The sequence below is a fragment of the Ambystoma mexicanum genome, chromosome 5p (assembly GCF_040938575.1).
Source record: "Ambystoma mexicanum isolate Mex_15411 chromosome 5p, UKY_AmexF1_1, whole genome shotgun sequence".
Classification (NCBI taxonomy): Eukaryota; Metazoa; Chordata; class Amphibia; order Caudata; family Ambystomatidae; genus Ambystoma; species Ambystoma mexicanum.
Window position 1 is genome coordinate 926378843 of NC_090930.1, and position 25927 is coordinate 926404769.

At 46.5% G+C, this 25927-nt stretch overlaps 1 protein-coding gene across 1 annotated transcript in view; it reads right to left on the minus strand.

The window, feature by feature from the left end:
* The window catches only part of SLC6A20 (solute carrier family 6 member 20), a 531874-nt gene that overhangs the window by 112171 nt on the left and 393776 nt on the right, over positions 1-25927 (minus strand). The window contains exon 10 of the mRNA XM_069613357.1: positions 13841-14006. Within this exon, the coding sequence (XP_069469458.1) occupies positions 13841-14006 (166 nt within the window). The remainder of the gene's footprint in view (positions 1-13840; positions 14007-25927) is intronic.

Sequence of the window (25927 nt, forward strand, 5' to 3'; positions counted from 1 at the left end):
GTGGCCAAAAAATGCAGTACATTGTGCACCTTCTGCAAAAGGGCTCAATGCTTGGGAGCACAGGGTGGGCGATGTGAGGTCATCCTCCCACTCCCTGACCAGCTCTAGGATGATATGAGGTGGAAACCTATACCTACCATAGACCTGGTCATCAGGCATCCCAAAAAGGCTGGTCCTGGGCACAAAAATGCGGGGCCTGGCTATTCTCCTCCTCCTGCGGTGTCCCACGATCACTGCTGCGAGGAACGGGACATTCACTGTAGCTCTATATGCTTGTTTGTTGTTTGCGCTCACTTTTATGCTGCGCGAGGGCGCTTCTGCCTGCTTTCGTGTGGCGGACGTAATCGTGCGTGTGTGTGTGTTTTGAAGTGCGCAGGTTTTCCCTATTCGATTCCATGAATACGTGTAGTTCGCATGCGTGTGGGAGTTCCGTGTACTTCGCAGCAGTACTTCCCCTTTTCAGCCCTTATTTTCATGCGTTGTTCCCCATTCCGCGTGTTCCGCCCCTTGTTCCACCCCCTTTTTGATGTGTGCGCTGACCGTGCGCTTTCGCTGTGCGCGTCAAGCACGGCGTTCGGGATGTGGAAATGACGCGTGAGCCAGTGTGCGCCACGCAGGGGTTTGGCGCACATCCCAGAAATTACACGCGCAGGTCCTTCCATGAATCGCACGCGTGCGCTGGCTTTTTCACGCATGCGCCTGCTTGCGCCACTGATTTCGGCGCACATTTATTCCATGAATTACCCCCATAGTGCCAGAGATGATTACGTTATTCAATATGTAATAATGACATTGGCAATTTATATAATGTGAGTTACAAACAGAATTGTCTCTTTGCTCACTCATAGCAACATTATTTGTGAGACAGGGTTCCTGCCTCACAGAAAGTTAAACTATGCATTGAAACACTGAACAGCATATGTCTGCTAAACGTATATATACCGAGAAATTGGCATGTATTCTAACCACTGTTTAAGCCAATACCGCCCAGCAACGGTTTCTACAAAGATTCTGAATTGTAGGACGCAGCAGAATTACCTTTTGGTTTTCATGCATTTAGTGGCGGTTGTGCCAACTGTGTGGAAAAGTATTCCTAACAGAAAAGGGAAAATAAGTTGTGTTGATAAGCAGGATATCCGGTTGGCATGCTAACTAGTAATGCTTGACAGGAATTCGACAAAGCACAATTTGTCAATTTTTGTTTCCTTTCGACATGTAGTCTAATCAGTGTGTTTTACAAAGATTGCGTCAATTAGCACATCTGCTAGAAAGCACATGATTTTGTCCTGTCCGGGCTGCGCAGTCATCCTTGTTTTGCTGGCTGCTGATCCAAGCCCATTTCCATGGCAAGCCCTTTTCTTCTATGGCCCTCTCACATTCTGGTGTTAGCTGTAGCATTCTCATCATCTGTGAGCATCGTGCCTCTCCTGGGCTTTCCTATTCTCCTTAATGGCTAAGAAACGTATGCATTTAAAATGTAGATGCTTTTTGGGTTAAAAAGACACAGCACAGGGAAAGGGCCACCTGCTGAGTAGGTGTTTCCTGGCCTGTGGAGGATAATAGTATTCTGAAAAGCACTATCAGAGCAATTTTTTATCATGAATAAACACCAAACGGACAGGCCACGACCATCTGGCTGCTGAAAGCGTACCTGTAGAAACAGAGCAGACCTAGTGCCAGGCACACGGCCTGATTCACAGAGTGTTTTCCAATGGGATTGCGTCCTTATAAAACGCTTCCATGAATCAGCCCCACAGTCTTCACTCGCATACAAATACTTTGTTACTCTTAAGCTATATACATGACAGAGAGACATTGTTCGGATCACCCACCGGCCATGCCCAAGCACACCCAGATCAGGCCCAGCACACACTGTCAGAACACTCACCAACATTCCACTGAGTTGTCAATCACTCCCAGCACCAACATTCTCACAGCATTCATAGATGACATGCAGGCTCAACATAAGCACATCACAAGATGTGGCACTCCAAAGCAGGTCATGATTCACCTGGTGCAGTGCCTTGTTGGAATCTGGAGCTTCCACATACAGAATGCTACAGGAGGGAAGGCAGTATCATCTTGCATCTTACAGTCAATGCAGGTCTTTTAAATCAGTATCAGTTCTGCTGCAAGAGCTTCTGGTAGCTGTGGTTTTCAGGTGTCAGCCAACCCACTTTCCCCCAGTCGCCCACAGCGGTGGGTGGGAGTAGATCAAAGTGTGGCACTCCAAAGCTGTGCATGAGTCACCCTGGTGCAGCATCCTATTCGAATCCAGAGGTTCCACCTTCCAGAGTTCCATAAACATAACAGTACAGGAGGGGAGCGGCACACTCAGGTTCCCTGTTCAATTTAACTTTCAAGAAAAAGAGAGAAACCCAGACTGACTACCCCTCTCTCTTTGGTCTGTCAAAGAACACAGGGGAGGGATGCACTAAACCTGCTTAATAATAGAGCAGAAATATACACCTGTTGGGCGATACATTGTTTAAGACTGGATTCGTTTTTACGAAAAATAGAAAAATCTTTTTAATATTTTCATTATTTAAAAATTATTAAAAAACAGACATTTACAAATTACTACATGCATTCATAAACAGTTGCATATCAATCATTAGATTTGTGAGAGTCCGGGGTGCTACAATTAACATGTATTAGAAGCATAATTGTCAATTTCACTTATGCAAGACACCAGAAAAAACACAATTAAGTTTTCCTATAGTCGACATATGTTTCGGCCTCTATGTAGTACCAGCGTGGTGAAAGCTGGTCAATCAAATAGTTATACGGCCATCTTCAGGACGGTCTTGCTTACTAAGAAACTTTGTTTCTTGCCCCTTGAGCATGTGGAATATCACGTCTAAAAACACAAATATACAAAACAAAAAGTATACAGTTAGAGCCAGTCTACCTCAACCAGATTAATCACAGGGTGATTGCCAGCTATACTAATATACTGCGCCTAAAGTAGTGCACCCACCTGTGGTCGACAATGATGATTGAAGACCATGGAGTAGGAGCTTCTGGAACAATTATTTAGATACCAGGAGCCGGAACCCTATTTACAGGGAACACAGGAGAGACACTAAGTTATCTGAAAAGACCATTAAGATGTTAAAAAGAAAGACTGTAGGTCAAAGCCATTGGACACTTACAAAATAACCTCTGTATGGGTGGCCTCGGCGAAGAGAATTATTTAAGTCGTAGACTTGGGTTGCTATATGTGTTCAGGCTTTTTTCTGCAGTGTTCATCTGTAAAGATGCCTAAAAAATAGGGCAGAGCAAATGTGTAAAGTAGTAGTTGAATTCATTATCTCATTTGAGTATTACTTGTCTCAAAATTACAACTATAATTGTAGCGAAACTCAATTTTAAGTCAAAGCCTATTTTAGCCTCCGTGCAGCTCCATGCACGCCGCGTTTTTCAAGTGGAGACATTTTCTAAATTCCGATTAGCGTAGTGCACTGGAGTTAGAGAATCACTGTATGCGCTAGCTCTATTGCGACTCATATGGCTCCAGTGTTCTATGTATACTGGTATGTGTCTACAGATTTCTATTAAGCAGGAGAAAATTGGACTTACCCAACCACTTGTGTCTGTTGAAAAAGGAGATGTATTCAGCATTGGAGCTACTCGCTTCGCGCTGTGAATGTTCCAAACACAGGGGAGAGGAACATGAGCGTTATTTATATGTCAGGTGATTTTCGGGAAGCGGAGCCGTGAGCAACACGTGATCGTACGTCAACCAGGTGTATGGTGGAACGGAGGCCGTCCGTTTAAGGGACGATAGAACCCATGTGTTTCTAATCCTGGGTCGTCCGTTGTGGGACGTAAAAGCCATGTGTTTCTGATCCCAAGATGTTGTCGATCGTTAGACACGGACAGCGCAATCGACTTTAGTCGATCATGTGTATTGGTTAGTCATTGCCGAGCTTACAACAACGTTACTAAGTTTGTTAAGAACCATTTTACTTTGTTGCATGAAAACACACATGGTGCTATTGCATCAATCTTATCGGACATAGTGAAAAAAGGATGACATGCACTTATGTTGTCCTGGTTCTAGACATTAATAATGGAACTTAATTAGCCTATGAACGGTCTCTGCAAGTTGAACACGGAGACTCGAGTAGGCTTATGCATAATAGTGTCTGGTTGAAGCACGGAATTATTGACAGCGACTGGAGTATATGATTATAGAAATGAGCTCCATTCTACGGCTATATTTAGCCCGTATTTCACTGTCTGCAGATTATATATCCATTTTTGCTCGCATCTTGTTAATATTTGGTCTCGGTTCCCTTTTCTGGGAGATGGTTTAATGACTTGGATGACGCACCATACTAAGTCGGTGCACTTATGTTTCTTTTGCGAAAAATGAGCTACCAAAGGTCTATTTTCAACTTGATTTCGAATGCAAGATTTATGCTCGCAAATTCGTTGACGTACAGGTCTACTGGTTTTACCAATGTAGACTAAGTTACATGGACATTTGATTGCATATACTACCCATGGGGTAAGACAGTTGGTAAAGTCTTTGAGACGGATCACCGTATCTCTCAAGGTGATTTCTTTCATTGTTGTTGTTTGTGCACAGACAGAACAGTGTCCACATCGATGGTGACCTACTACAGGAGGGAGCCCCCAGAGGGGTGGCTGTGGATTCTTACCCTGTGTCTTTTGCTGGTAAGTATGTACTAGATTGTCTTTGATGTTTTGCTGACGTTTAAAAGCAAATCTAGGGATTGATGGACTAAAATCTTCAGTGTATAGCATTTTCCAATTTTTACGGATAATTTTCCTTAGATTATTGCTAATTGGACTATATGTGCTTACACATGTTATTTTGTCATCATCTTGATGGCGCTGAGTTGGTTCTAAAAGGAGGGCCCGATTCATGTGTAGCACTCGTTTATATGCCCTATGTATTGTTGTTTTGGGGTAGCCTCTCTCTTTTAATCGATTTTTCAAAATGGTGCCATGCTGTTTATACATTTCGACATTTGTACAGATTCTTAGAATCTCCCTTCCTCCAGTCCTGACCCCCCGATAACAAAAAACTTTGGGAGTACCCACTTTCATAATTATGCAATTTAACTTTCAGCCACTGGCCTTCTCCTCACAATTCTTTCAGGGCTCATCAGATCCTCAGGGAGACCGTGTGAGAGTGCATCTTGCTGTCAGTGTAGGTTTTTTGAATCACTGCCAATTAGGCTGCAAGGACTTCTGGTAGCTGTAGTTTTCAGGTTGCAGGGAACCCACTTGTTAGGGAAGATATTATTTTTGCTGCCTTCCTCCCATATACTTTTATGGTACACCCTTTCTTTTTGGTTTGTTTAGACTCCTGTCCTGACTTTCTGAAGGTCACTTAAGCCTTTTACGAGATTGCCGGTAGGCCACCGGTAGCACCGACGGCCTACAGGAAACCTCGGCTTACCGTTTCCACCACTCAATATCCTGGTAATACCGGGATATTTAGGGTGGCTTTGGAATGGTAAGTTAGGACTCCATGAGAATAGGAACACTGAAGCATCAGCACAGTTGTTTCAGTGAATTTACTGCTAGTAGGGGCCTGACGTACCGGCAGGTCGGCCTGCTGTTGGTTCACAGCCCCGACCGGCAAACACGGAGTGAGCCAGTCTGGAAAAAGTTGCCACCTTATTTTACCAATGTCTCTCAATACATTTTTTGTATTGTTACAATTGAACACATCACCTTAAAGTGAAGTGCAGTTAGGCTATTTTGTATCCTTATAACTTTTTCTATAGTGGCTTTTAAGTTACTTTTACAATGTGCCTGGGATGAGCTGGTGGCAGTGGATCATTTTCTACTGTGTTTTATACCTTTTACCCATGCAATTTTGCATTTACCGCAAAGGGCTATTAATGTGGCTAGCACCGGGAGATGGCCTTGCCTTGAGGTTCTTGCTTGTCCTTTGGCCATATTATTTTTTGGTTTTCTTCCTACCTTCTCAGGTCAGGAAATGCCATATATGGAATGCCCTTTCCCGGGGAAAGCTGGTGCTTTTGCCAGCAAAAGGGCAGTTTGTGTGTGAGCTCGGATATGAGGGCTGGAACTGTATGACCCTAGACAGAATGCCTGTAGCTGGGCAGATGTGGTGGTCAATGGTGATCCATGATTGGATATCTACTGACTGGTTGAATGGTGTAGATCCTTACCATTGGTGAACCTCAATGAGCTTGCAGTTCCGAACTTGGATAAAAGGAGGACTCTTCAGCCATTATTGAGATCACCGTTAGAGCCATGCCCTCTGGGAGAGCAGCCCATTGACAACCTGAGGACGACCCCTGTAGCTGACCAGCACCAACTCCAGTGAAGATCCAGTGAAGCCCTGATCCTCTGCCTGATCTCAAGAAGACCCTCACCGGTGCTTCGACACCATGACAGGTGGGAACAACCAGTCTCAACCCCTGCTCGAGGATCTGTGCCTTCTGAGCCTTCCGAAGAGTGTCTGGACCAAACGGTGGACTGACCAGCTCGCTTCTGGGCTACCTCATTACAGCTGTTGCTGTTCTGAGTGTATCTTTGAAACTTGGAAGATCTTCAGCTTGTACAAGATGCCAGCTCCTCCATTTTTACCCTTCTTACATCAACAGAAGCCATGCTTGTTTGTTTGTTTGTTTATTTTATTTCTATAGCGCACCTGACCTGAGTTATCTGGGTGCAATTAGGCCACAGTAGTCGTGTTACAGACATAGGCAATAGACAGATTGCCGTTACATAGGTAGACATACAAGTGGCAAGAATACAGTTGAGTATGGTAGTAGAGTTGAGCATGGTAATACATTTGAATTAGACAAGAGGCATGAAGTAGGCAATTGAAGGCATTTGAACGAGGGTGAGAGTTCCTTGTTTCAGTTAGTTCTTACTAATCAGCCAGGATATGGCGCCTCTCTGGAAATTTGAGAATAGCTGGGTTGTTTTGAGAGTGCGTGTGAGGGTGTTCCACAGTTGGGCTGCCATGACGGGGAAGCTGCTCCCTCCTGATATATTTAATTTGTATCTACGGACCAGTAGACAGGGCATGTGAGCTGACCTGGTGGCATGAGTGGTAGATCTGATGGTGAATTTCTCTGTTAGGTACGGTGGCGCTGTGTGGTTCAGGGATTTGAAGGTGAGGCACAGGGGTTTTAGCTCAATTCTTTCTTTTATGGAGAGCCATTTGTGTTGTCTTCTTATTGCTGAAATGTGCTCTCTTCTAGGTAGATTAAGGGCAGCTCTAAGTGCATTGTTTTGCAGTATTTGAAGTTTGTTGATCACAAACTTACTAGCGCCCGGGTAGAGACTGTTACAGTCGTCCAGTTTGGACGATATAAGTGCTCTGGCTAGGATAGGGCAACGTTCTGTTGAGAGTAGTGGTATGCAGGCTCTTTTTAGTTTGCCTGCATAGGTGATGGCTGAGGAAGTCGCGTTGACTTGTTTGTGCAAATTTGAGGTGGCGTCCAGGTAAAAACCTAGTGTTTTTACTTCTTTCGCCACATGGATATTATTCCCGTCTATATTGAAAGAGTCATAGCTAGAGCTTATCTTGTTTAAGTTGGCTGGGGAACCTAGCAGCAGAAGTTCGGTTTTGTCATCATTCAGGCATAGGCCATGGGTGGCCATCCATGCTGAATGATGAGATAGATATCGTTCACAAGCCGTGCATCGGTGTCATAGATGCCTGTAAGAGGGAGGAGGATCTGGTTGTCATCAGTGTAATTCGTGTAACTGACACCCAGACTGTCCATTTCATCAAACAGAGGCTTTGTGAAGATATTATAGCAGGACCTGCTCCCTTGTTCATCAGGGACGTCATTTCACCAAAATGCCAGGGGTAGCGGAAGAGACATCACACGACCCTTGACCCCTGATGATATCACAGGAAGTGATGTCATTTGACCCCGCCCTGAAGTGATATCGTGGGAAGCGAGGGACATGGCCTTTCACCCGTTGACAAAACAGGAAGTGGCATCACATAGCATTGCACACTACAAAAAATACGGATACGATATCATTATAATGTGATGTACATTTCATACAAGAATGGATTGCCATATGTATCGTTGAGATCAGTGTATATAGGCCCATATTACTAAATTACTATGAATGCAAGCAGACGTCCATGACCAAATGATAATGATGTGTTATTATATAGCACTTACGCTTCAGTGCTTTATATAGAAAAAATGTACACCAAATATCACCCAACCTGTGTTGGTACTCATTTATTGACCTCAGAAGGATGAAAGACTGAGTTGAGGCATTTAAGAACAGACTAAATCAGTGACTCGCCCCCCGAAGTGTGCCTGAAATAAACCTTTGATGAGTCTAGCAATTATTGTATAGAATTCCAGAAAGACACATTATTTGGTATTCCTATTCTTTCTTATTTAGGGTCAGTACTGAAAGTGTTAGACTTGTGGCACTCCTGTTCTCATTTTTCTTCTTTTTTTTTAAAGGGGTCTGAACAAGAAAGCCAGCTACTGCAGAAGTAAAGAGCCACAGTAAAGAGTCACATGGTGCTGGCCACAGCCCAAGAGCTTGCATTACCAAAAAAATTCCTCGTTTTTTTCCCCGTTTTTTTTAAGAAAGAGGTCGCAAGGGAGACCACAGAGGTCGCAAGGGAGACCTCAGAGGTCGCAGTTGTGACCTCTGGCGACCCCTAAATGACGTCGCTATTGTTTGTCCCTGGAAGATTGCCTGTCGCCTCCTGACCATGGTGACTCCTATTCATATCCATCTTCTTCACATCCTAGAGGTGTCCTGAGGTTGACAGAAGTCTTCATCTTTTTTTCATTTGGGTGTTCAGCTGGAACCGATTCCTAAGTACAGCAACCAACCAAAACTAAATCCTGCACATGAAAGCGACCTTTGCACTGCGATCCCTGGGCCTTCCTTGACCAGACAAAGCAGAGAATACTGTATCCTCAACTGATTATAAAACCTCTGCAGTGGTCTCTGGAGAAATCAGAGTCAGAAGAGTAAGACAACATTCCTTTTTCTCTCCACTGCCAGTTCCCATAGGGCTACATGGGCGTAAAGACTGGTCTCTAAACTACTCTTTCCTGGATTTGGTTGGTGGACGGCTGGTCAAGGATCCCTTGCTAGGTCCATCCTAGTGACTGGGATTGAGTTAGTTTGCCTACCTGAAATTTAATTACCTTTTTGACCTTTTCATTGTAACCACTGGCATCGTACAAATCTCTTAAGAAAACCACCCATGAAGTATGACTTGGAACTGATGGCTTTAGGGCACATGGCCCCAAACCTTCTTACTGTTGGTCCCATTAAATAGTAGGAGAGCTATTCTGTGGTTATTCTAAGTGTCTATCTTGAATTTCATGCGTATACGTACTTACCCCTTTTCCAATGATTATTGAAGTGCATGCTTTCTTTCTTTTCCTAAGGGTGAATGTATCTATCTATTTTATAATAATTATGTGACAACATTTGACTAGATGTTTTCCTTGTTTAGTGTGTATTTTAAAGGGCTGGTAAATCATTGTATATTTTCAATTGTCTAACTTGAATTAGTGGTGTTGCTCTGTGTGGACTCATTGTAGCCCTACACCACTCTCACAGTCCAGGCTAAAATCTCAGTGTCTCCCCATTCAACATAATAGGGTGGCCTCCCACAGTTCACCTCCAGGGTTGACTTTGGAAATCCATCTTAACACTGCTCACCCCCAGTCACCCACAGTGGAGGCGAGGTGATGGGAGTAGCCCACATTGTGACAGCCTAAAGCCCGGCATGAGTCATTTTGGTGGAGTACCCTGTGGGATTCTGGAGCCTCACACTTAACTCTCCCCACTCACACCAATGTGAAAATGGTTGGAATGGAAATGAGCATATCCCACCCCCACCAGGTGCTTCCAAATAAGGCAAACCCCATATGAGGCAATGTAATCTACAAGGGGGGAGCAGTAAGCATCACCAGGTATCCAATAAAGACCCCACAGTGCATAGAAATAGGTGTTTAGCCCTACAAATGCCCACAACCCACAATGCCATTTTGTGTTAGGCCCAAAACGAGACAGGCTCCAGGCTCACGCTGCTCACGTTCCCAGTTCACAAAGCCCAATTTCTACACAACATGCTGGCTCCTGTGGGAACTAGAGTAGTAATGAAGCCCCGGATGTATGGGTCAGCCTGACTGTATTTTATCCTCCCCTCTGCCTGGCACCCCTTTCCTGTGCAGCCCAGGTGCCTGTCATAATGAGTGAATAGTCTGTTTTAGTTGTTAGGTTAGCAAGGAAACATAGGGCCTCATTAGTTTGAGGCAGTAGCCTTGCTGGTAAAACCGGCAGGCTGCCCCTAAACTTGCAATTTTTTCCAGCGTCTGCAAATGGGCAATTACTGGGTCATTACGGCCCTGCCGGACTCAGTAATTGCCCATTTTTGGGCACTGGAAAAAAGATGCTCCCCAGTCCCATTCGGCCCCAGAGGGCTGAATGGGAATGGGAGGTCGGATACACCGGCACCGTTTATAACGGTGCCGGTGCATCCGACATGCTGTGCTCACGGGTGCCTTTCTGCTTGCCAGGTCTGGGCAGAAAGGCACCCGCGAGCACAACTCGTAGTTTTCCGGTCCGGGAACTAGGGTACCGGCATCCTTACCGGTAGCGTAGTTCCCGGACCGGCAAACTTATAATGAGGCCCATTGTGTTTTATGCATGCCATGACCTTCACCGCGAGGATGAGCTGAGATGACCCACGTGCATCAAGATCGACGGGAAAGAACCAGCCAATTACCACCTGCCATCCCCTATGGAGCAGGCCGATGTGTAGGGGACCTCCAATCAGTGGCACCAACTCATCCTATATGTGAATGAGTATTTCTGTGTTTATAAACCCATGTTTGCGAATGCAAGACCAGAGTTCTTTGCAGACATTTGTATTCTGTACAAGTAAACCTTGTTATCCTTGCAAAGCTATCTCCTGGCTTATTTCCCTAGTGGGTTGCATTTACTCTGGAGTCTGCGTATATAGAGAGACTTGCCTTCAAAATATAACATGATTTACAGGAAGTAAGCAGCAGTGTGCTTCAAATTCAAACATTGGGGCTTCACAGGTATGCAGAGACATGGCAGATGTCTGGTGCAGGCATGCAAGGTGCTAGTAAGAGAAATTAAAACACAAAAAAGGCCTGAGTGTAAACAGGGAATTTGGAAATCTGTCAGACATTATGAAGTGGAAACCTTTGCAAATCTCTTCACTGGCACATCTGCAAAGCCAATCATTGCTAACCACTGATTCATGGAATTTGTGCGCCGAAAAACGGGGATTTGTGCGCCATTCTGCCCGCAAATCCCCATTTGTTAAACAGGGATTTGCGGGCAGAATGGCGCACAAATCCCCGTTTTTCAGCGCACAAATTCCATGAATAAGCCCCAATAGGTCTGGCGTTGCATATGTAGAAGGTGAGCCGTTCTTGTACTGAGAGGGCTTTACAAAAACATTTTAAACTGTACATTTGTAATGCCAGGCGCATTGGCATGGCAAATCTTTGTCCATAAATGAAAGTTAGCTCTTCGAAAAAAGAATTCTCAAACTTTTTAGACAGGGGAAGAAAAGTAAAAAGTACCTCATCATCAGGGCTCATTTACTGACGAGGTAATCATGCCTTTAGTGACATTTAGCCAGCTACTCCTGTTCAACGTATCATCTTTTAAGTAATCTAGCTGGCAAAATGTGCACTCTTTTTTAGAACGTTTTGTGAGGGCAAAGCACTTTGCTGTGCAGCTGTGAAGAAGATACTGTCTTCCCTCACAGGCTGCTTTTGATGGGACGTGAGGGTCATTTTGGATGATCCCCCTCCAAGTCTCATCAAGAGCGCCATGCAGTAAATAGCATGTCTGGTGTTCTTAAAAATTCAAAAATGCTGTCAAATGGAGAAAGGTTTTAAGAGAAGGGTCACTCAAGACCCTTCTGAGCATTGTGCATCTACATTTTCAAAAGAGTTCGGAATGTGAGAATCAGAGATGTTAACATTCTCACCCCATTGATCACTTTTGGCCTGAGAGTCAAGGGGGTCTCTGTTATTGCATCTCTTCGCTTACGGGACAAGAAGTTTTGTAATGCATTTGGGCAAACCATTTTTTTGAATGGTTGGGGAAAAACCAAGACATACCAGGCGGTATGTGGGCTTACATTTCAAATTTAAATTATTTGCTAAACAAGGGCGGAGTAGGTTATTTGATCATTAGTACCGGGGAAGGGGAGGTGGGCATGACAGGCTCTCAGCCAATGAAGAGGCTCGGAACAGGAGAATTACCACATGATAATCCCCCTGCTCCGAGCCTGCTCAAAGCTGGAGTCAGCCATCTTTCTCCGCCGGGGAATCAGGTAAGTGCTTCCCCTCCACAGACCACCCTATTCCAACCACTTGCCTGCTTTTTCACCACTTCTGACTCCAGCGCGTCCGCTCCCGATCTGCGACGCACTTTTTTGGTTTATTTTTTTTTAATGGCCGCCATGGAATGGGTGAATGAAGTACGTTCGCCCTTCCTTGGGGTCATTTTTGTAACTTTTTTTCTTTTTTCTGTTGCAAAACGGAGCTTTTCGCAACAGAAAAAAATGCTTTTTGTATCCCGGTCTTACAGGCTGGGGTACTAATAGCAATAAGTCCAACACAGGGGGGGCATTAACACTTCAGGTAATGCCCCAGGGCCTTTGTTAAGGCCCTGACGTAGGGCCTGTAACTATGGGCCCTGGGGCATTACCTGAAGTGGTAATGCCCCCCGCCGCCCTGCGCAGGGCTTATTGCTTAAATACAACTCTGCATGCAATATCTATTGAAGTAGCTAATCATGGCACAGACTTAATCAACCTTTCAAAGCCAGCTGCATATAATGGGGAAATGTCTCAAATTTTCGGGTGGCATTTCAGTCCATAATCATGAGGTATTTACTACATTCACTATTTACCAAATAGTGCAAGGGGTAATACCTCACTACTCTTATTGAATATTACTGGCAGTAACAGACAGTATTTCAAGTACCACCTTTTAATACCATGACCACCATCCTTTTAACATTGGGAGTGTAGTTGGTTTAGGGAAGTGTGGGTTGCCCTACACCAGAAACAAATGCTAGAGGACATTGGATAACTATTCCCACACCATGTGCAATTGGCTAAGGGTCCTGATGTGATTCACATGGTCATGATGGGTCATTGTAATGAGTTCATAGAATGGACAGAGAATTAGGACCTGGGAAAAAAACAGTGGGCCTCATTAGGAACCTGACGTTCCGGAAACAAGGCTGCCGGTAAGCTCACCGGCACCATTGTTTCTGGACTGGCATATTACAGGTCTGACTGCCAGAGCCGCTGTTCCCAACCCTGCTGGGCACAGCGGCCACGGTAGGCAGACCAGTCACGGAAGCACCGGCACTGTTAGCAATGGTGCCGGTGCTTCCGTGTCCCCACTCCCATAGAGTCCTCCCACTCCCATAGAGTCCCAGCGGACTCTATGGGAGTGGGGACTTAGATTTTACCGGCGCTTGATTTTCTGGGCCACCAGAGTTGTAATCTCCCAGTGGCACTGGGAAGTCAGAAGCTGGTAAATGTGTACGTGTCTGTCGGCAACACGCCGTTAGCACCGGCAGGGATACCGCCCGGCCTGTGGTGAGGCCCAATGTGTCTTGTTTCCTTATTCACTGTGAACAATGCTGATGTGGAAGCAAAAGACGATTACGTTTTGGCCAGACTGTGCGCGACTACGAGAAAGCTATAGCCACATAAAAACACCATAGGGCACTCAACTGAGTAACGTTTACTCCATATTTTTGCGAACCAGGTTTTTGATGTTGAAAAACTAAACATCCTAACACGTACCTCCGTGGCATCCCAGGCTTGGTACCGCAGTGTTCCTGTTTGGATGTAGTCTGTGATGTAGAATATAAACAGACTTATGATGACCAGCGGGCTGGCAACAGACCACATGATTTTCCAGTACCAGCTTGGCTTGTGTCCAATCATTGCTTGAAGGTCCTTTTCAAACCTGGAAAAACATTCATAAAACAGTCAACTGTTACCAGGGTACTCGCTCGTTCAGTACTTTTCCGGGTCTATTCTACATACTTGCCAACATTCTGTGACCAAAAAGATGAAGGATTTTCAAGTTTCAAAAATAATACTTAGCATAACAATGACATCAAAGGAAATTACAAAACATACATTGTTGGCACCACTGGAGCATTCTAAAATGCACAACCCGTCAAACAGCACAACATGGAAAGATGCTGAAATCTTTAAAATGTATAATTGTGAATGGTAAGTTAACACCAAATTTAATTACCTAACTTCACAGAAAATAATCACACAGTGCTGGTAAGCAATGTTTGCCACTGCTCTGTAGAAGCAGCCCGGGCAGTGCCTATTTATTCCTGCAGTGCAGGCTGAACACTGAACAACATGGAGACTGATACCCTCCTTAGTCTGATGGGCAGATGCTGTGTGATGTTGGTACGCTCTGCCACTTGCCTTCACTGGTGGTTCACCTAAGTCTGTCCTGGCAAGAGTGCAGGGCAGAGTCATGTAAATGTCAGGTTAGTGGATTGATCTGAGCCCATCACTCAAATGTATCACTCACCCGCCTACCATACAGACAGATTAATTGCCTTAGAGTCACATAAATGACCTGCCACCGTAAAAAGCAGTAGAATCTGTCACCCAAATCTGCAGGTGGTAGGACTGCTTAAAAAGCAGTAGCCTACTGCCTAAATCATTATGTATGGCAAGTATGGTACAAGTTTGGGCCCCCACTAAAGCCTCCTCTGCAACTTCCTGGTTCATGCTTTCTTTCTAACTGCCTCCCCGATTCTCTATATTTTCCCTTCATCTTTTGCACCTCAATAGCCACCATTCCTATTCAAACCAAGGCACAGCTCAAGGGTGTAAAGCATTACCACCCGCTTCCCCCCGGCTTCAACATCCCTTAACAATAATATCAAAGTTAATGAGCAGGGTTGCGCACAAAATATCGCTCTCCAATATCCCTGGTATTTTTGAAGTATCTTGCTTTTGCTGCTGAACTACTTCATGCTACTGACAGTTACAGGATCAAGCAAATACTGGCGTTGTGACCCCTAGACATTCTGGGAAACAACGTGTCCCCAGAATCATGTTTACCATTAACACAGGCGGCGAAACCTCATTTTCAGGCATTAAGAATGACGTCTCTTGTGTAGTGCTTAATTTGCAAAACAATGCGTGCCAGGGCCCAAATATTTCCTAACATACCTATGCCGCGCTGGGGCTCGCCGCCCACTGCTCTTACTTGCCATTGTTGCCCCCACATGTCAACATATTTGGGGTTGCAGCAGCAACTCCCGCTGACACCTTGGTCTGATGATTCATGAGAGCAAGAGTTGTGTGTCACATGAGCCTGTCACCTGATGTCACTGGTACCATGGCTGCTCCCAGCACCACATGCCTGAGATGCTGTGACAGAGGTGACATGTCAGAATAGGTCCAGCAAATTCTTGCAAAAATTACAGGGCAACTAAAAGTTCAAAAATAGCTTTTCCTGTAGCCTTATAATGTGCCAGGCTTCCATTCATGGGCAACAGGCTATTATAAACAGATAAGCCAAATATCAACACAAAAAATTAAGAATGTTCGACAACATCCGGCCGGTGAGATAGCTCAGTGGTTTGAATTTTTTCTGCTGTGATGTGTGTATGATCTGCAGGTCGTAGGTTCGATTCCTGGCAACGGCAGCTCAGCCAGTCATCCTTCCGAGATTAATAAATGAGTACCAACTTCAGTTGGGTCATATTGCATGTAAATATCTGTTATGTAAGTGCTTTGGCGAAAGCGCTACATAAATAACAAATCATTATTATAAACAAATCGGCCTTTAAACTAAGTCTTGGTTTCTCTGTATCTAGGAATTACCTTCTCCATGGGTTTCTGGACTCTCCTTAGCAATACTAGTTTTCACAGGGTTGTCATCCCTTTTTGTTCCTCTTCCTATTTGTTCATTTCTTACTGGTCTCTGGTCTCTCATCCTCCTTCGAGATATCCAGCTTCTGCAACTCCAGGTGCCGTGCCTTCTTCCCTGGGCGACCTCCAAATCTCAGGCGCAGTGAATAATGGCCTTAGGCAGGAGGTGTGTGTGGTCCCAAAGTCCTGTATGTGGACCAGGATAGTGTGGTATGACACGAGGGTGGCCAACTACACGAACTCTCCCTCCTTTTGGTCTTGTCTCTTCCTCAACAGCTCAAACCCACTCCTTTCATCCTCAAGTTCTCTCAACCAGAAAGGGCTTTGTACCGAGATCTCTGCTTTCCACTCCTATATCTCCTCTATTAGTTCTTGTTTCAACTCCTTGTCACTCTCTTCCAGCTCTTTATCTTTTTGTAACCTTCTCTTGGCTGACTCTTTCCCTAACTTTACCATGAGTTCCACTTCCCTTTCCTCATAGCCTGATTCTACCCCACTTCTCCACTCCTCTGGCTCTTGTTTTAACGCATGAACCAAATTCTCCTTCTGTCTTTCCAATGACCCTCCTGCTCTCCACTCATACACCTCCTTGATGAACTCCCGTACCAACTCCTTGTTCCTTTCCTCATGTTCCTTCTCCCTTTACAGCCACCTCTCACCGCTATATTCTCTTTTTCACTCTTTACTATCTTCCTTGACTTCTTTGTCCCTTTGGGCCCATCCCTTTTACAGCCCCAATTCTCTAAATACACACTATCTCTCCTAACTTCTTTAGTCCTTGAGTCACTTTCTTCTTTTCTCCAAGTCATTCCTATTTCTCCCACCTATTTCACCCCTCTAATAAACACCACCCACGTTCTCAATACCCCTCTCAAACACACGACTATCTCTTTCAACCTATTCACCCACCCCCAGGTGCCACTTTTTTCCATAATGATCTTATTAAACCCACAACTATCTCTTGCTTCTTCCACCACCCTCTCTGATGGCCCCTTTCCTATCTTTGACCAGCACTCCCTCACATTTTACAAGCAGCCCCAGTTCTCGTAGACCCCCATTGTGGTCTCCTGGGCCTCCCCACCAGTTCCCAGGCTCCACTGTGGCCCAGTCTTCTGGAACCCTCTTCGAATCTCCTGTGCTCTGCTTCTCCTACAGCTCACCCTGCCCCCTCCTCCAGCCTGCTCCAAAACAGCTCCTATCTTCTTTCTTTGGTCTCCAGTTTCTACTCCAATCACTTCAAACTCTCTGAATGAGCCCTAGGGTTTTAATATTGCTTTAGTCCTCCCACCCCATCTCTCTCTGGTGAAGGGGACTCAAGTGTGTCAGCTGGGATGCGGGTTGGCTTTTGGGCTCCACCTTCTGGCATGGCCTATAGTCCTGCTGTGGGACTTGGGATGTGCCTATCCCTCCCCATGAGTGGTGCTCTCTCTGCCGGCCACACACTGGTCCTGTTTTCCACCCTCTCGCAAGGGAAAGGGAATATAGATGTTTCTCTACAGGTGCCTGGAGTATGGATGGGCTGATGTCCCCCCTCCCCTGAGGATGTCTTCTAGTTGTGATGTGGGACTTGGCGATTGCTGGGTGATCCTCTCTTTGGTTGTTACATCCTAATCCTTCCCCGCTGGTGAACTCCCTGATCCTATCTGTTCCTAACTGTATGACAGAGGTGACCTAGTACGATTGGTGGTTGGTTGGCTGGCGAGTTTCCCTTTCTACTTCAGGTTCACCATTTACCCTCTGTAGATTTTAATGCAATCCAGCACCCATGTGAGGGAAGTACTGCGGGCTGGTTCTACGGGACCCCTCTTCCTTGCTTCCCTTAGGAGTCAATGAGTCACCAGCTTCAGTGGAAGTGAAAGCATTATGTTTTGGGATTGGGTTGATGCGATCTGGGGAAAGATTATCCAAAATTTTCAGCGCTACTAAAAAGTGAGCAAATGCTTTGATAACAAAGAATGGAGCAAACCGTTTTTGTCACAATCCTTAGCTAAAAACATTTGCACTAGAACGAATATGTTTTTGTACTGTGTTTTCTGCATAACATAAATAGAAAACTGTTTACAAATGTTCTTTTCATGCCATTCAGCACACATACTAAACAAACTAATTATTGTCCTAGTGGAAGCGTTCTTACATAATACAAATTGGCCCTAACCCTATTTGCTCCTTTCTGTATCATCTAAGCAGTATAACTGGTGCTAAATTCCGTTACGATAATCTGGCATCGGGTCTCCACTTCCTAAGTGTAAAGGCTGTCCCCCTTGAAGGTAACTGCCACTAGTTGACACCATGTGATTGTCCCCTGCCATGAGATGGGGACTAAGTGAGGGTAATTCTCCATATGCTGCCCGGGCCCATCACCTGCTAGCTTGGTGAGGCGTCCGGCCCCCTTGGTCACCCCCAGGGGAGGGCCTAAGAGCGAGGCAGGGAACTCTGTCACACTTAACAATCACACACTCAGTCAACATACTGCCCCTATCTCCATCTTGTGACCAGAGTACTAGGTCTTTGCAAACGTTACCATGGTGTGCGATAAAGACCACACAACAAGCAGTTCAGTGCTCCATCATGCTCTGTATCAATCTTGGTGCTTTACTCTATGTGGAAACTTAACCACGTGGCCTTCTTCAGGCTGAGCCAGATGAGTGGACACTTTTGGGATACACAGCTCTACTCCTCAATATTTTACCCTGCTCTTACCTCATGGAGCCAGTCTCATGCCAATATAAATAGGCATAATAGCAGGAACAACACTAAAGCTGTGTTCCTCATGCTGTCTATGGTCGTAAGCAGGTATCTACATATTCAGCACAATTCCCAGACATAATCTTAATCAGCCTTATGTCTGACTCTTCAGATGCAGTGTTTATTCATGTATTTTACTGTTATTTAAGCAATATAACCCGAGCAGGGGGCATAAATTAGAAGCCCGAGCATCGCTGAGGCTTCTGACATATGTCCTGTTTCATTTAATGCCCCCCTGTGAGGGTTATATTGCTGTTAGTACTTCGGCACATTGTACCAGGCTACTAATAATGTTTTTCTCAAGTTGAGAAACGGCGTGTTTGCCATTTCTCAGCTTGTCTGCAAATCAAGATGGCCACCATGGATTGGGAAGCAGGGAACTACATATAGTCCCTTCTCCTTTTCCATGGGCCATTGCCATAACAGGGACATGCTTGTGAGGGACCAGACAGCACCAGGTAATTGGGGCGGGGCTGGGTGGGGTTGGAGATGTGGGAAAGTGGGCTTGGGGTGGGCGGAAGGTTAAAAAGACGCAGGGGAGAGCACTTACCTGATTCCCGGCGAGGGAAGAGGGCAGCCTCCAGCTCTGAGGAGGCTCAGAGCAGAGGTTTATTGTGTGATAAAGCCCCCATTCTGAGCCTCCTGATTGGCTGGGAGGCCACCACACCCTCTCACTTATGATTTTTATAGAAGCGTACACAGAAACATGCGTGTACAACAGTTAAGTGCTAAGAAAAGTGTGATAACGCTGCAGGCCTATAATTCAAGGGTGATTCAATCTGTTGTGGTCATGCCATGGTGTAAGATGTATCATTCCATTGTGCGGTGTGTCAGAGCAGCTGCCAGGTGGAATACAGATTTAACAAAGTTGTAATAAGGGAAACGTAATGTTAGTACCACAAAAAAAGCAATGCATGATCGAGAATGAATAGACTTCCTAGGATAGACAATGAACGAGTGTTCGTGCATAATCTATCTTTCAAGTGTTTCTCTTCAGCTCTGTACCTATGAGTAATTGACAATTAATACTTTAGGATGGATCCTGCTGTATGGCTATTCAGGCTTCACACTGACAACACACACTGACAACACACACTCCCACAGCTCCAGGATCCAGAAGATTCAAGTTCTATAAGTTGACCAATGGGCCAAAATCAATTTCCAAAATACTGCCCACGGAAAATCCGAACCATGTATCTCTGTGGACAGTCAACACACTCTACAAATCCTGCAGATATCGCTCTCACACAGGCACACAAAATATACACAAACCCTAGCACCCAAAGCACCTATGAAACTAAACACTACAAGCTGGGATATTGGCCACAATAGGAAGCCAACAACACAAAGCTTTCACAGACAGCATGGCCACACCCAAACTGGCAGCACATTCTACACTGTTGAGAAGGGTTGAAAGAACACGATCCTCCTACATGGGCTGACCCAGAGGGGAAAGAAACCCAGCACAACCTGACTGCAATCTTGTATCTAGTATCTAGTAAAGCACGTCATAGGATATTCCAGACAGCAACCAGTGTCAAAAGTTGGTGAGCAGGTGCAAGTGGCTCTAGGTCACCTGGCCTAAACCCTGCCCACCTGTCAATCACTTTAAACTGTTGGTGCCTTCCTGGTTTGCCGCTCTTTTTCCTTACTTAAGCAGCCATCCAGCCTCTTTTCCTTTGCATTTGGTGAGCAAGTGCAAGTGGATCTAGGTTACCTCCCACCTTCATAGCCCTGCTTCTTCCTTTATGCTCTTAACTCTTAGATCAAGGGTGTCTCTCGCCCAGGCAGACAAAATAAAGGGCAATTCCTGTTTGGACCTCTTCAGACTAGGAGGACCAAGGGCCCGAACCCCTGCTCAGACAGCAGGTAAGCATGCACCAACATGTGTTTTCTCCCTCTGTCCCCACAGGACATCCCCACCGTCATCAGGCAACGTCAACTTCAACTTCTCCGGTGCTAGATTGAGGACGGGTGCTCCGTGGCATAGTAAGTTGTGCATTTGTAAAAGTTGTATTCTCGCACAGCAGTGCGTGTGTACCCACTCCCTCCCCCACTTGTCCCGGTTGCTTCCTTGTTTGTTGGCCCTCCCTCCCATCACACTCCCACTGGTTGGCGGGCCTTTTGAATCGGTCACCCAAGGCACCCACTGTCATGGTATCCCCCTCGGCCTTGGACCAGAGGCTAAGGACAGCTCCAGTGGTGTCTGGCTGTGTCAGACATCGACCTGCTGTGACTGATCAGGTAAGTCGAATCTGGGTGTGTTGTATTGTGCTGTGCTGTGCTCAAAAACATGCCTTTTTCCCCCTTCTGGGAAAGTCCAATCTGAGTGTTTTCACACCCTCTGCGGCAAAGCCCTTGCAGGACAAGGATGCAGTGTTGAGTGATGCAGGTACACAGAAGATGCTGCCCGATTATACGTAGCGCGCTTTGCTAAATCCATGCATCCATGCATATAAGAACCGAGGTATGGACCCTCTGTGGAAAAGCCCCATGCAGGTCAAGGCTGCAGTGTTCACTACACAGGTGTTTGGCGGCGATGGGGTAGCTGCGCAGACTGTGAGCGCGGATGACTGCACCCTCCACTCTGTGGCCGCAAGGTAAGACGGTTTGAGGAGTGTTAGCTTAGCTTCACTCCACACAGCCACCCTGACCTTGTGTCCCTTCCCCCTCTTGCATATGCATTGCTTCCCCTGCAACCGATCCTCACACCCCCACGTGTTTGCGTCTCCCCTATTCATGCACTCCCTTCAACTCAGGCCAGGTGCATTCCCCCGCAACTTCAGGTCATGCGCCCTCCCTTGTTTCCCTAGCTGCGTGCACTCCTTCGCATTGTAGGTCCCCTCATCCTGTTTGCATGCGTGGGCTCCCGCACAACTTGGCTGCATGCACTCCCTTGCTTCCCTAGCCACGTGCGCTCCCTCACATTGTAGGTCCCCTCATCCTGTTAGCAAATATGCGCTCCCTCACATGGTAAGTCCCCACATCATGTTCCATTCCCTCCTCCTGCATTTCCCTTCCTTCCTCTCGCATCTCAGCCGTTCCCTCTTCGATCTATAGTGCACTATTCTACTATTCTGACACTGTTTCCTGCTCCACTCTTTTTTTTCTGACATTACTTTGCATTGCCTGCATTCTTCTTCTAGCTTCCTGTTGTGTTCTGTGCCTTGTTGACTGTATTGACTTTGCGTTTGCTCGCTACGGTTCTTGATATTGTGTTGCTATCCACGGTTTGTCGCATCAAATTGTAATTGCCTGCATTCGTCACTTCTAGGTTCCCTGCTGACCCCTGTGTTTTGTTTTTGGTCCTCTATTGCATCTGCATTCTTTATTTCAACGTTCCCTGTTGTGTTTTGTGCTTTGCCTTAGTTCTGTACTACATGTGCATTCTCTACTTCTAGGTTCCCTTTTGTGCTCTTTTCTTTGCTGATTGTTCTGTACTGCATCTGATTTGTATGTCGTTGTTCTTGTTCTTTGTTGTGAACCCCTCCCTTTCGTTTTCCCCCATGTGCCTCCCTCCTGTCTTTCCCCCCTTGCGACCTCCCATCCCCTCCCCTGCCTGGACTCCCCTCTCCCTACCCCTCTCCTTTCCTCCCTGCACCCCCTCTGGTGCTCTCTGTCTCACCTATCTTTTCTAACTGCTTTTCTATCGACTATCCTATCCCTCTCACTAAGTCCGGCAGGAAGTAGCTCAAAAGGGACATCCTGGTCTCCATCCTAAGCCTCCCTATCGCTGATACCTATACCGATGCTTCCTCCAGACATACCCTTACTGACATACTATTTGTCGTTCCCTCTCCAGGCCTATGCACCCCCATATGGTCTCTGTTCTCTCTCCTTTTTCCTTTTCTCCCATTAATGGTGGCAGCCGGTGGGAGGCCCTCCTGGCCCCCTTCCACTCATCTAAGACCATCATTAATGTCTACTTAAATGGCACCGTCTTGGTCCAGGGCCCTCAGACCAATCTCCTGTATTTTGATAGATGCTTCCTACACCCCTCTGGCACTCTCTTCTGCCTCTCTGACTACCCTGCCTTCTCTTCCTTCCTTCTCTGCCCATCCTCAGTCACCTCCAACACTTCCACTGGGTTTACATCTGGCCTGTACCCCTCATCGGAAGTCCTTCAAATGTGGCAACCTGCTCCCATCTGCTGTCTCCTGGAAGAGCTTGATTTGGATGTATTCGGTCTTCCCAAGACTTAATTCATTGCCAGCTCTGTCATATGTTTCGACACTCTCCTTTCCGATGGCTACAAAATCCTCTCCGAATACAGAACCAACTGTCCCGGTAGCGGTGTAGCCTTGATTTTCCCAGAGTGGATCCCTGCTTCTATCATTCCAATGCAGCACTACTGCTTTGAATGCCTGCTCTGCAGGCTCTATACCTCACCTGGCCTCTCTCTCACTGTGGGCACTATCTACAGGCTGCCTGGCCAGGTTGCCCTCTTCCTCTCTGAGCGGGCTGACGTCTCCTCCTCGCTCCTTGCCTCTACCTCTCAACTTCGCCTCCTCGAAGACTTGAACATCCACCTGGATGCTACCAGCCCTCCTTCAGGACTCTTTCGCAACCTCTGCGATTCTCTTTCTCTCTTTATTATTTTCTCTCGCCCGACTCATTCTGCAGGGCACACCCTGGGTGTTCTGATCTCCTCAGACCTCCCCTTGTCTAACCTTCCCACCACTCCTCTCTCTTGGAGAGATCACTATCTCCTTTCTTCCCACCTCTCTCTCTCTTCCCTGCAGGCCAAGCCGAATCCAGCACTGCCACCTACCTCAGCACTGCCACCTACCTCCTCGGTCATGTGACTCATGAAGCTTGTGTCAGTTGAGGCTTTCACTGCTACTTTCTCTCATCCTACTGCACCTTTGGCTGACTCACACCCTGACAAAGCCCTCTCTAACCTTCATCGCTCTATCTGTAACACTCTAGATGTCTTCGCCCCTATCATGTTTGAAGCCCAAATCCAAGTGCAACTCTTGGTATGATTCTGACCTCGTCACCCTGATACGCAAGAGTAGCGTGGTGGAGAGGAAGTGGAGGGCATCGGGCGCACCCCCTGGTAAACTGGCCTGCCACTTGCTCCAAAGGCAGTTCAGACTCTCTGTCCTCTCTAAGAAGAGGGCCTACATCCACGCCCAAACATCTGCAGCATCTAACAACTCAGCCAAACTTTTCAAAATCTGCAAGAAGCTGGCCAATCCTGCTGCAGACTCTACCTCTCTTGTTCCCTCTCAGGCTCTCTGCAAGGCCTTGACCTTTCATTTCACTACTAAAACTCAAGACATCCTGTCCACCCTCTCTTCCTCTACCTCCTCTTCCTCCTCCTCTACCACTCCTGGCCCGCTTGTGACCGTCTCTCCTCTTCCTTTCTCCTCCTTTCCCGGGTTTACCCCTGACAATATTTCTAGACAAGTCAGATATATGAAAGTCTTCTACCCTGCTCATCTAGAACTATCAAGGACCACATTGACACCCTGGCTCCAGCTTTGGCTGATTTCTGCAATCACTCCTTTGCCACTGTAACTTTCCCCTCCCCCTTAAGCACTCTCTTATGTACCCCATTCCAAAGAGGCCATCGGCCGATCCTTCCTCTCTGATTAACTATCACCCGATCTCCATCACTACTTTCCTGGGCAAACTCTTGGAAAAACTGACTATCTCCCAGCTTAATCTACATACTGAATCTGTTGGTTGTCTCCATGACCACCAGTCTGGCTTTAGAGCTTCTGGAAGCACAGAAACGCTGTCCTGAACACCCGTGAAAATCTGCTATCGAATATTGACTCTAATCTCCCTTCTGTCCTCATTCTCCTCCCTCTATCCTCTGCTTTTGACATGGTCAACCATGCCATCCTGCCCAATCGCCTCTGCAACAACCTTGTTATTACTGATCAGGCCCTAGCCTGCTTGATCTCCTTTCGCACTGACTGACCCTCTCAGGTCCAACTGCAGTCTTTCCTCTCTTCTATCTCTGGCTCTACTTGTGTTCCCCAGGGGTCTAACTCCTCTCCCTGGCTCTTCAACCACTACCTGGCACCTCTTGCCCACTGCATCACTACTTTCTGCTCCAATTTTCAATGTTGTGCGGATGACACACAACTCTCTTTCAGGCTCCCCTCAACCACCTCTGCTTCTTCTCTCATACCAGACTGTCGGCCCGCAAATCAGGAATGGTGTGCCGTCAATGATTTCTGCTTTAATGCCAGTAAAACTGAGATCCTCCTCATTGGGACACCCGCTCCCTCCTTTACTCTCTCTCTCCAGCCGCCCACTCTGGACCCACTTCCTGCTCCTTCCTGAGAGGCTAAAAACCTTGGTGTCATCTTTGACTCCACCCTCTGCTTCTCTCCTCACATCTCTGATGTCTCGAAGAAGTCAAACTATCAGCTGCACCTACTCAGAGGTATTCTTCCTTTTCTCACTTTCCCCCAGGAGCTCACTGTCTCCACAGCTCTGGTCCTCTCTAGGCTGGACTATTGCAACAGCCTCTTTCTAAATGTTCCTGCCTGTACTCTTTGACCTTTATAACTTATCCAGAATAGGACTCCAAGACTTATCCTTGGCCTCAAGCCCAGGGATCGTATCTCTCCAGCTATGAAATCTCTTCACTGGCTCCCCCTATCTGCAAGGATCAAGTTCAAAGCCCTCTGCATCATCCATAATGCTTTCTGGGGCCTGGGACCACTTTGCCATCAACGTTCTCTTCCAAAACATCTTCCTTTTTGAGCTCTCTGCTCATCCACCTCCAACTCTCTGAGGGTCTGACGCTTCTCCAAGCAGAGAGTAGGGGGCAGAGCTATCTCCTCGGCTGGGTCCTCCCTCTGGAACAGCCTCCCTGCCTCTCTCCAACTTGAGCAGAACCACCTCTGGTTCCGGAAGCAACTCAAGATCTTCCTTTTCGCTTCCACTCTCTATCTTCTTCTCCCCTGCTGATGCACCTCACTGCTCTGTGCACTGGTCACCTGGTCACCCTCTGAACTCAGGCTCAGGCTCCTGCATGTCTAGTTGCCCTCACACTGCTTCCAGGCTCCTGAGCACTTAAGGGGCTGTATCTGCAACCCTACAGTCCCTTCTCTCTGCACTTATGAGTCGCCCCTGGTTGTACTTGTGAGTTAACTGCACTTCCCCCTTCCCGTCCCTCCTGGCACTACTCCCCTTCCATCTTCCCTACACTTGTGTGATCCGAATTACCCAAGGCCTAGTAAGATGTTTATTTTGTCCTCCCTTTGT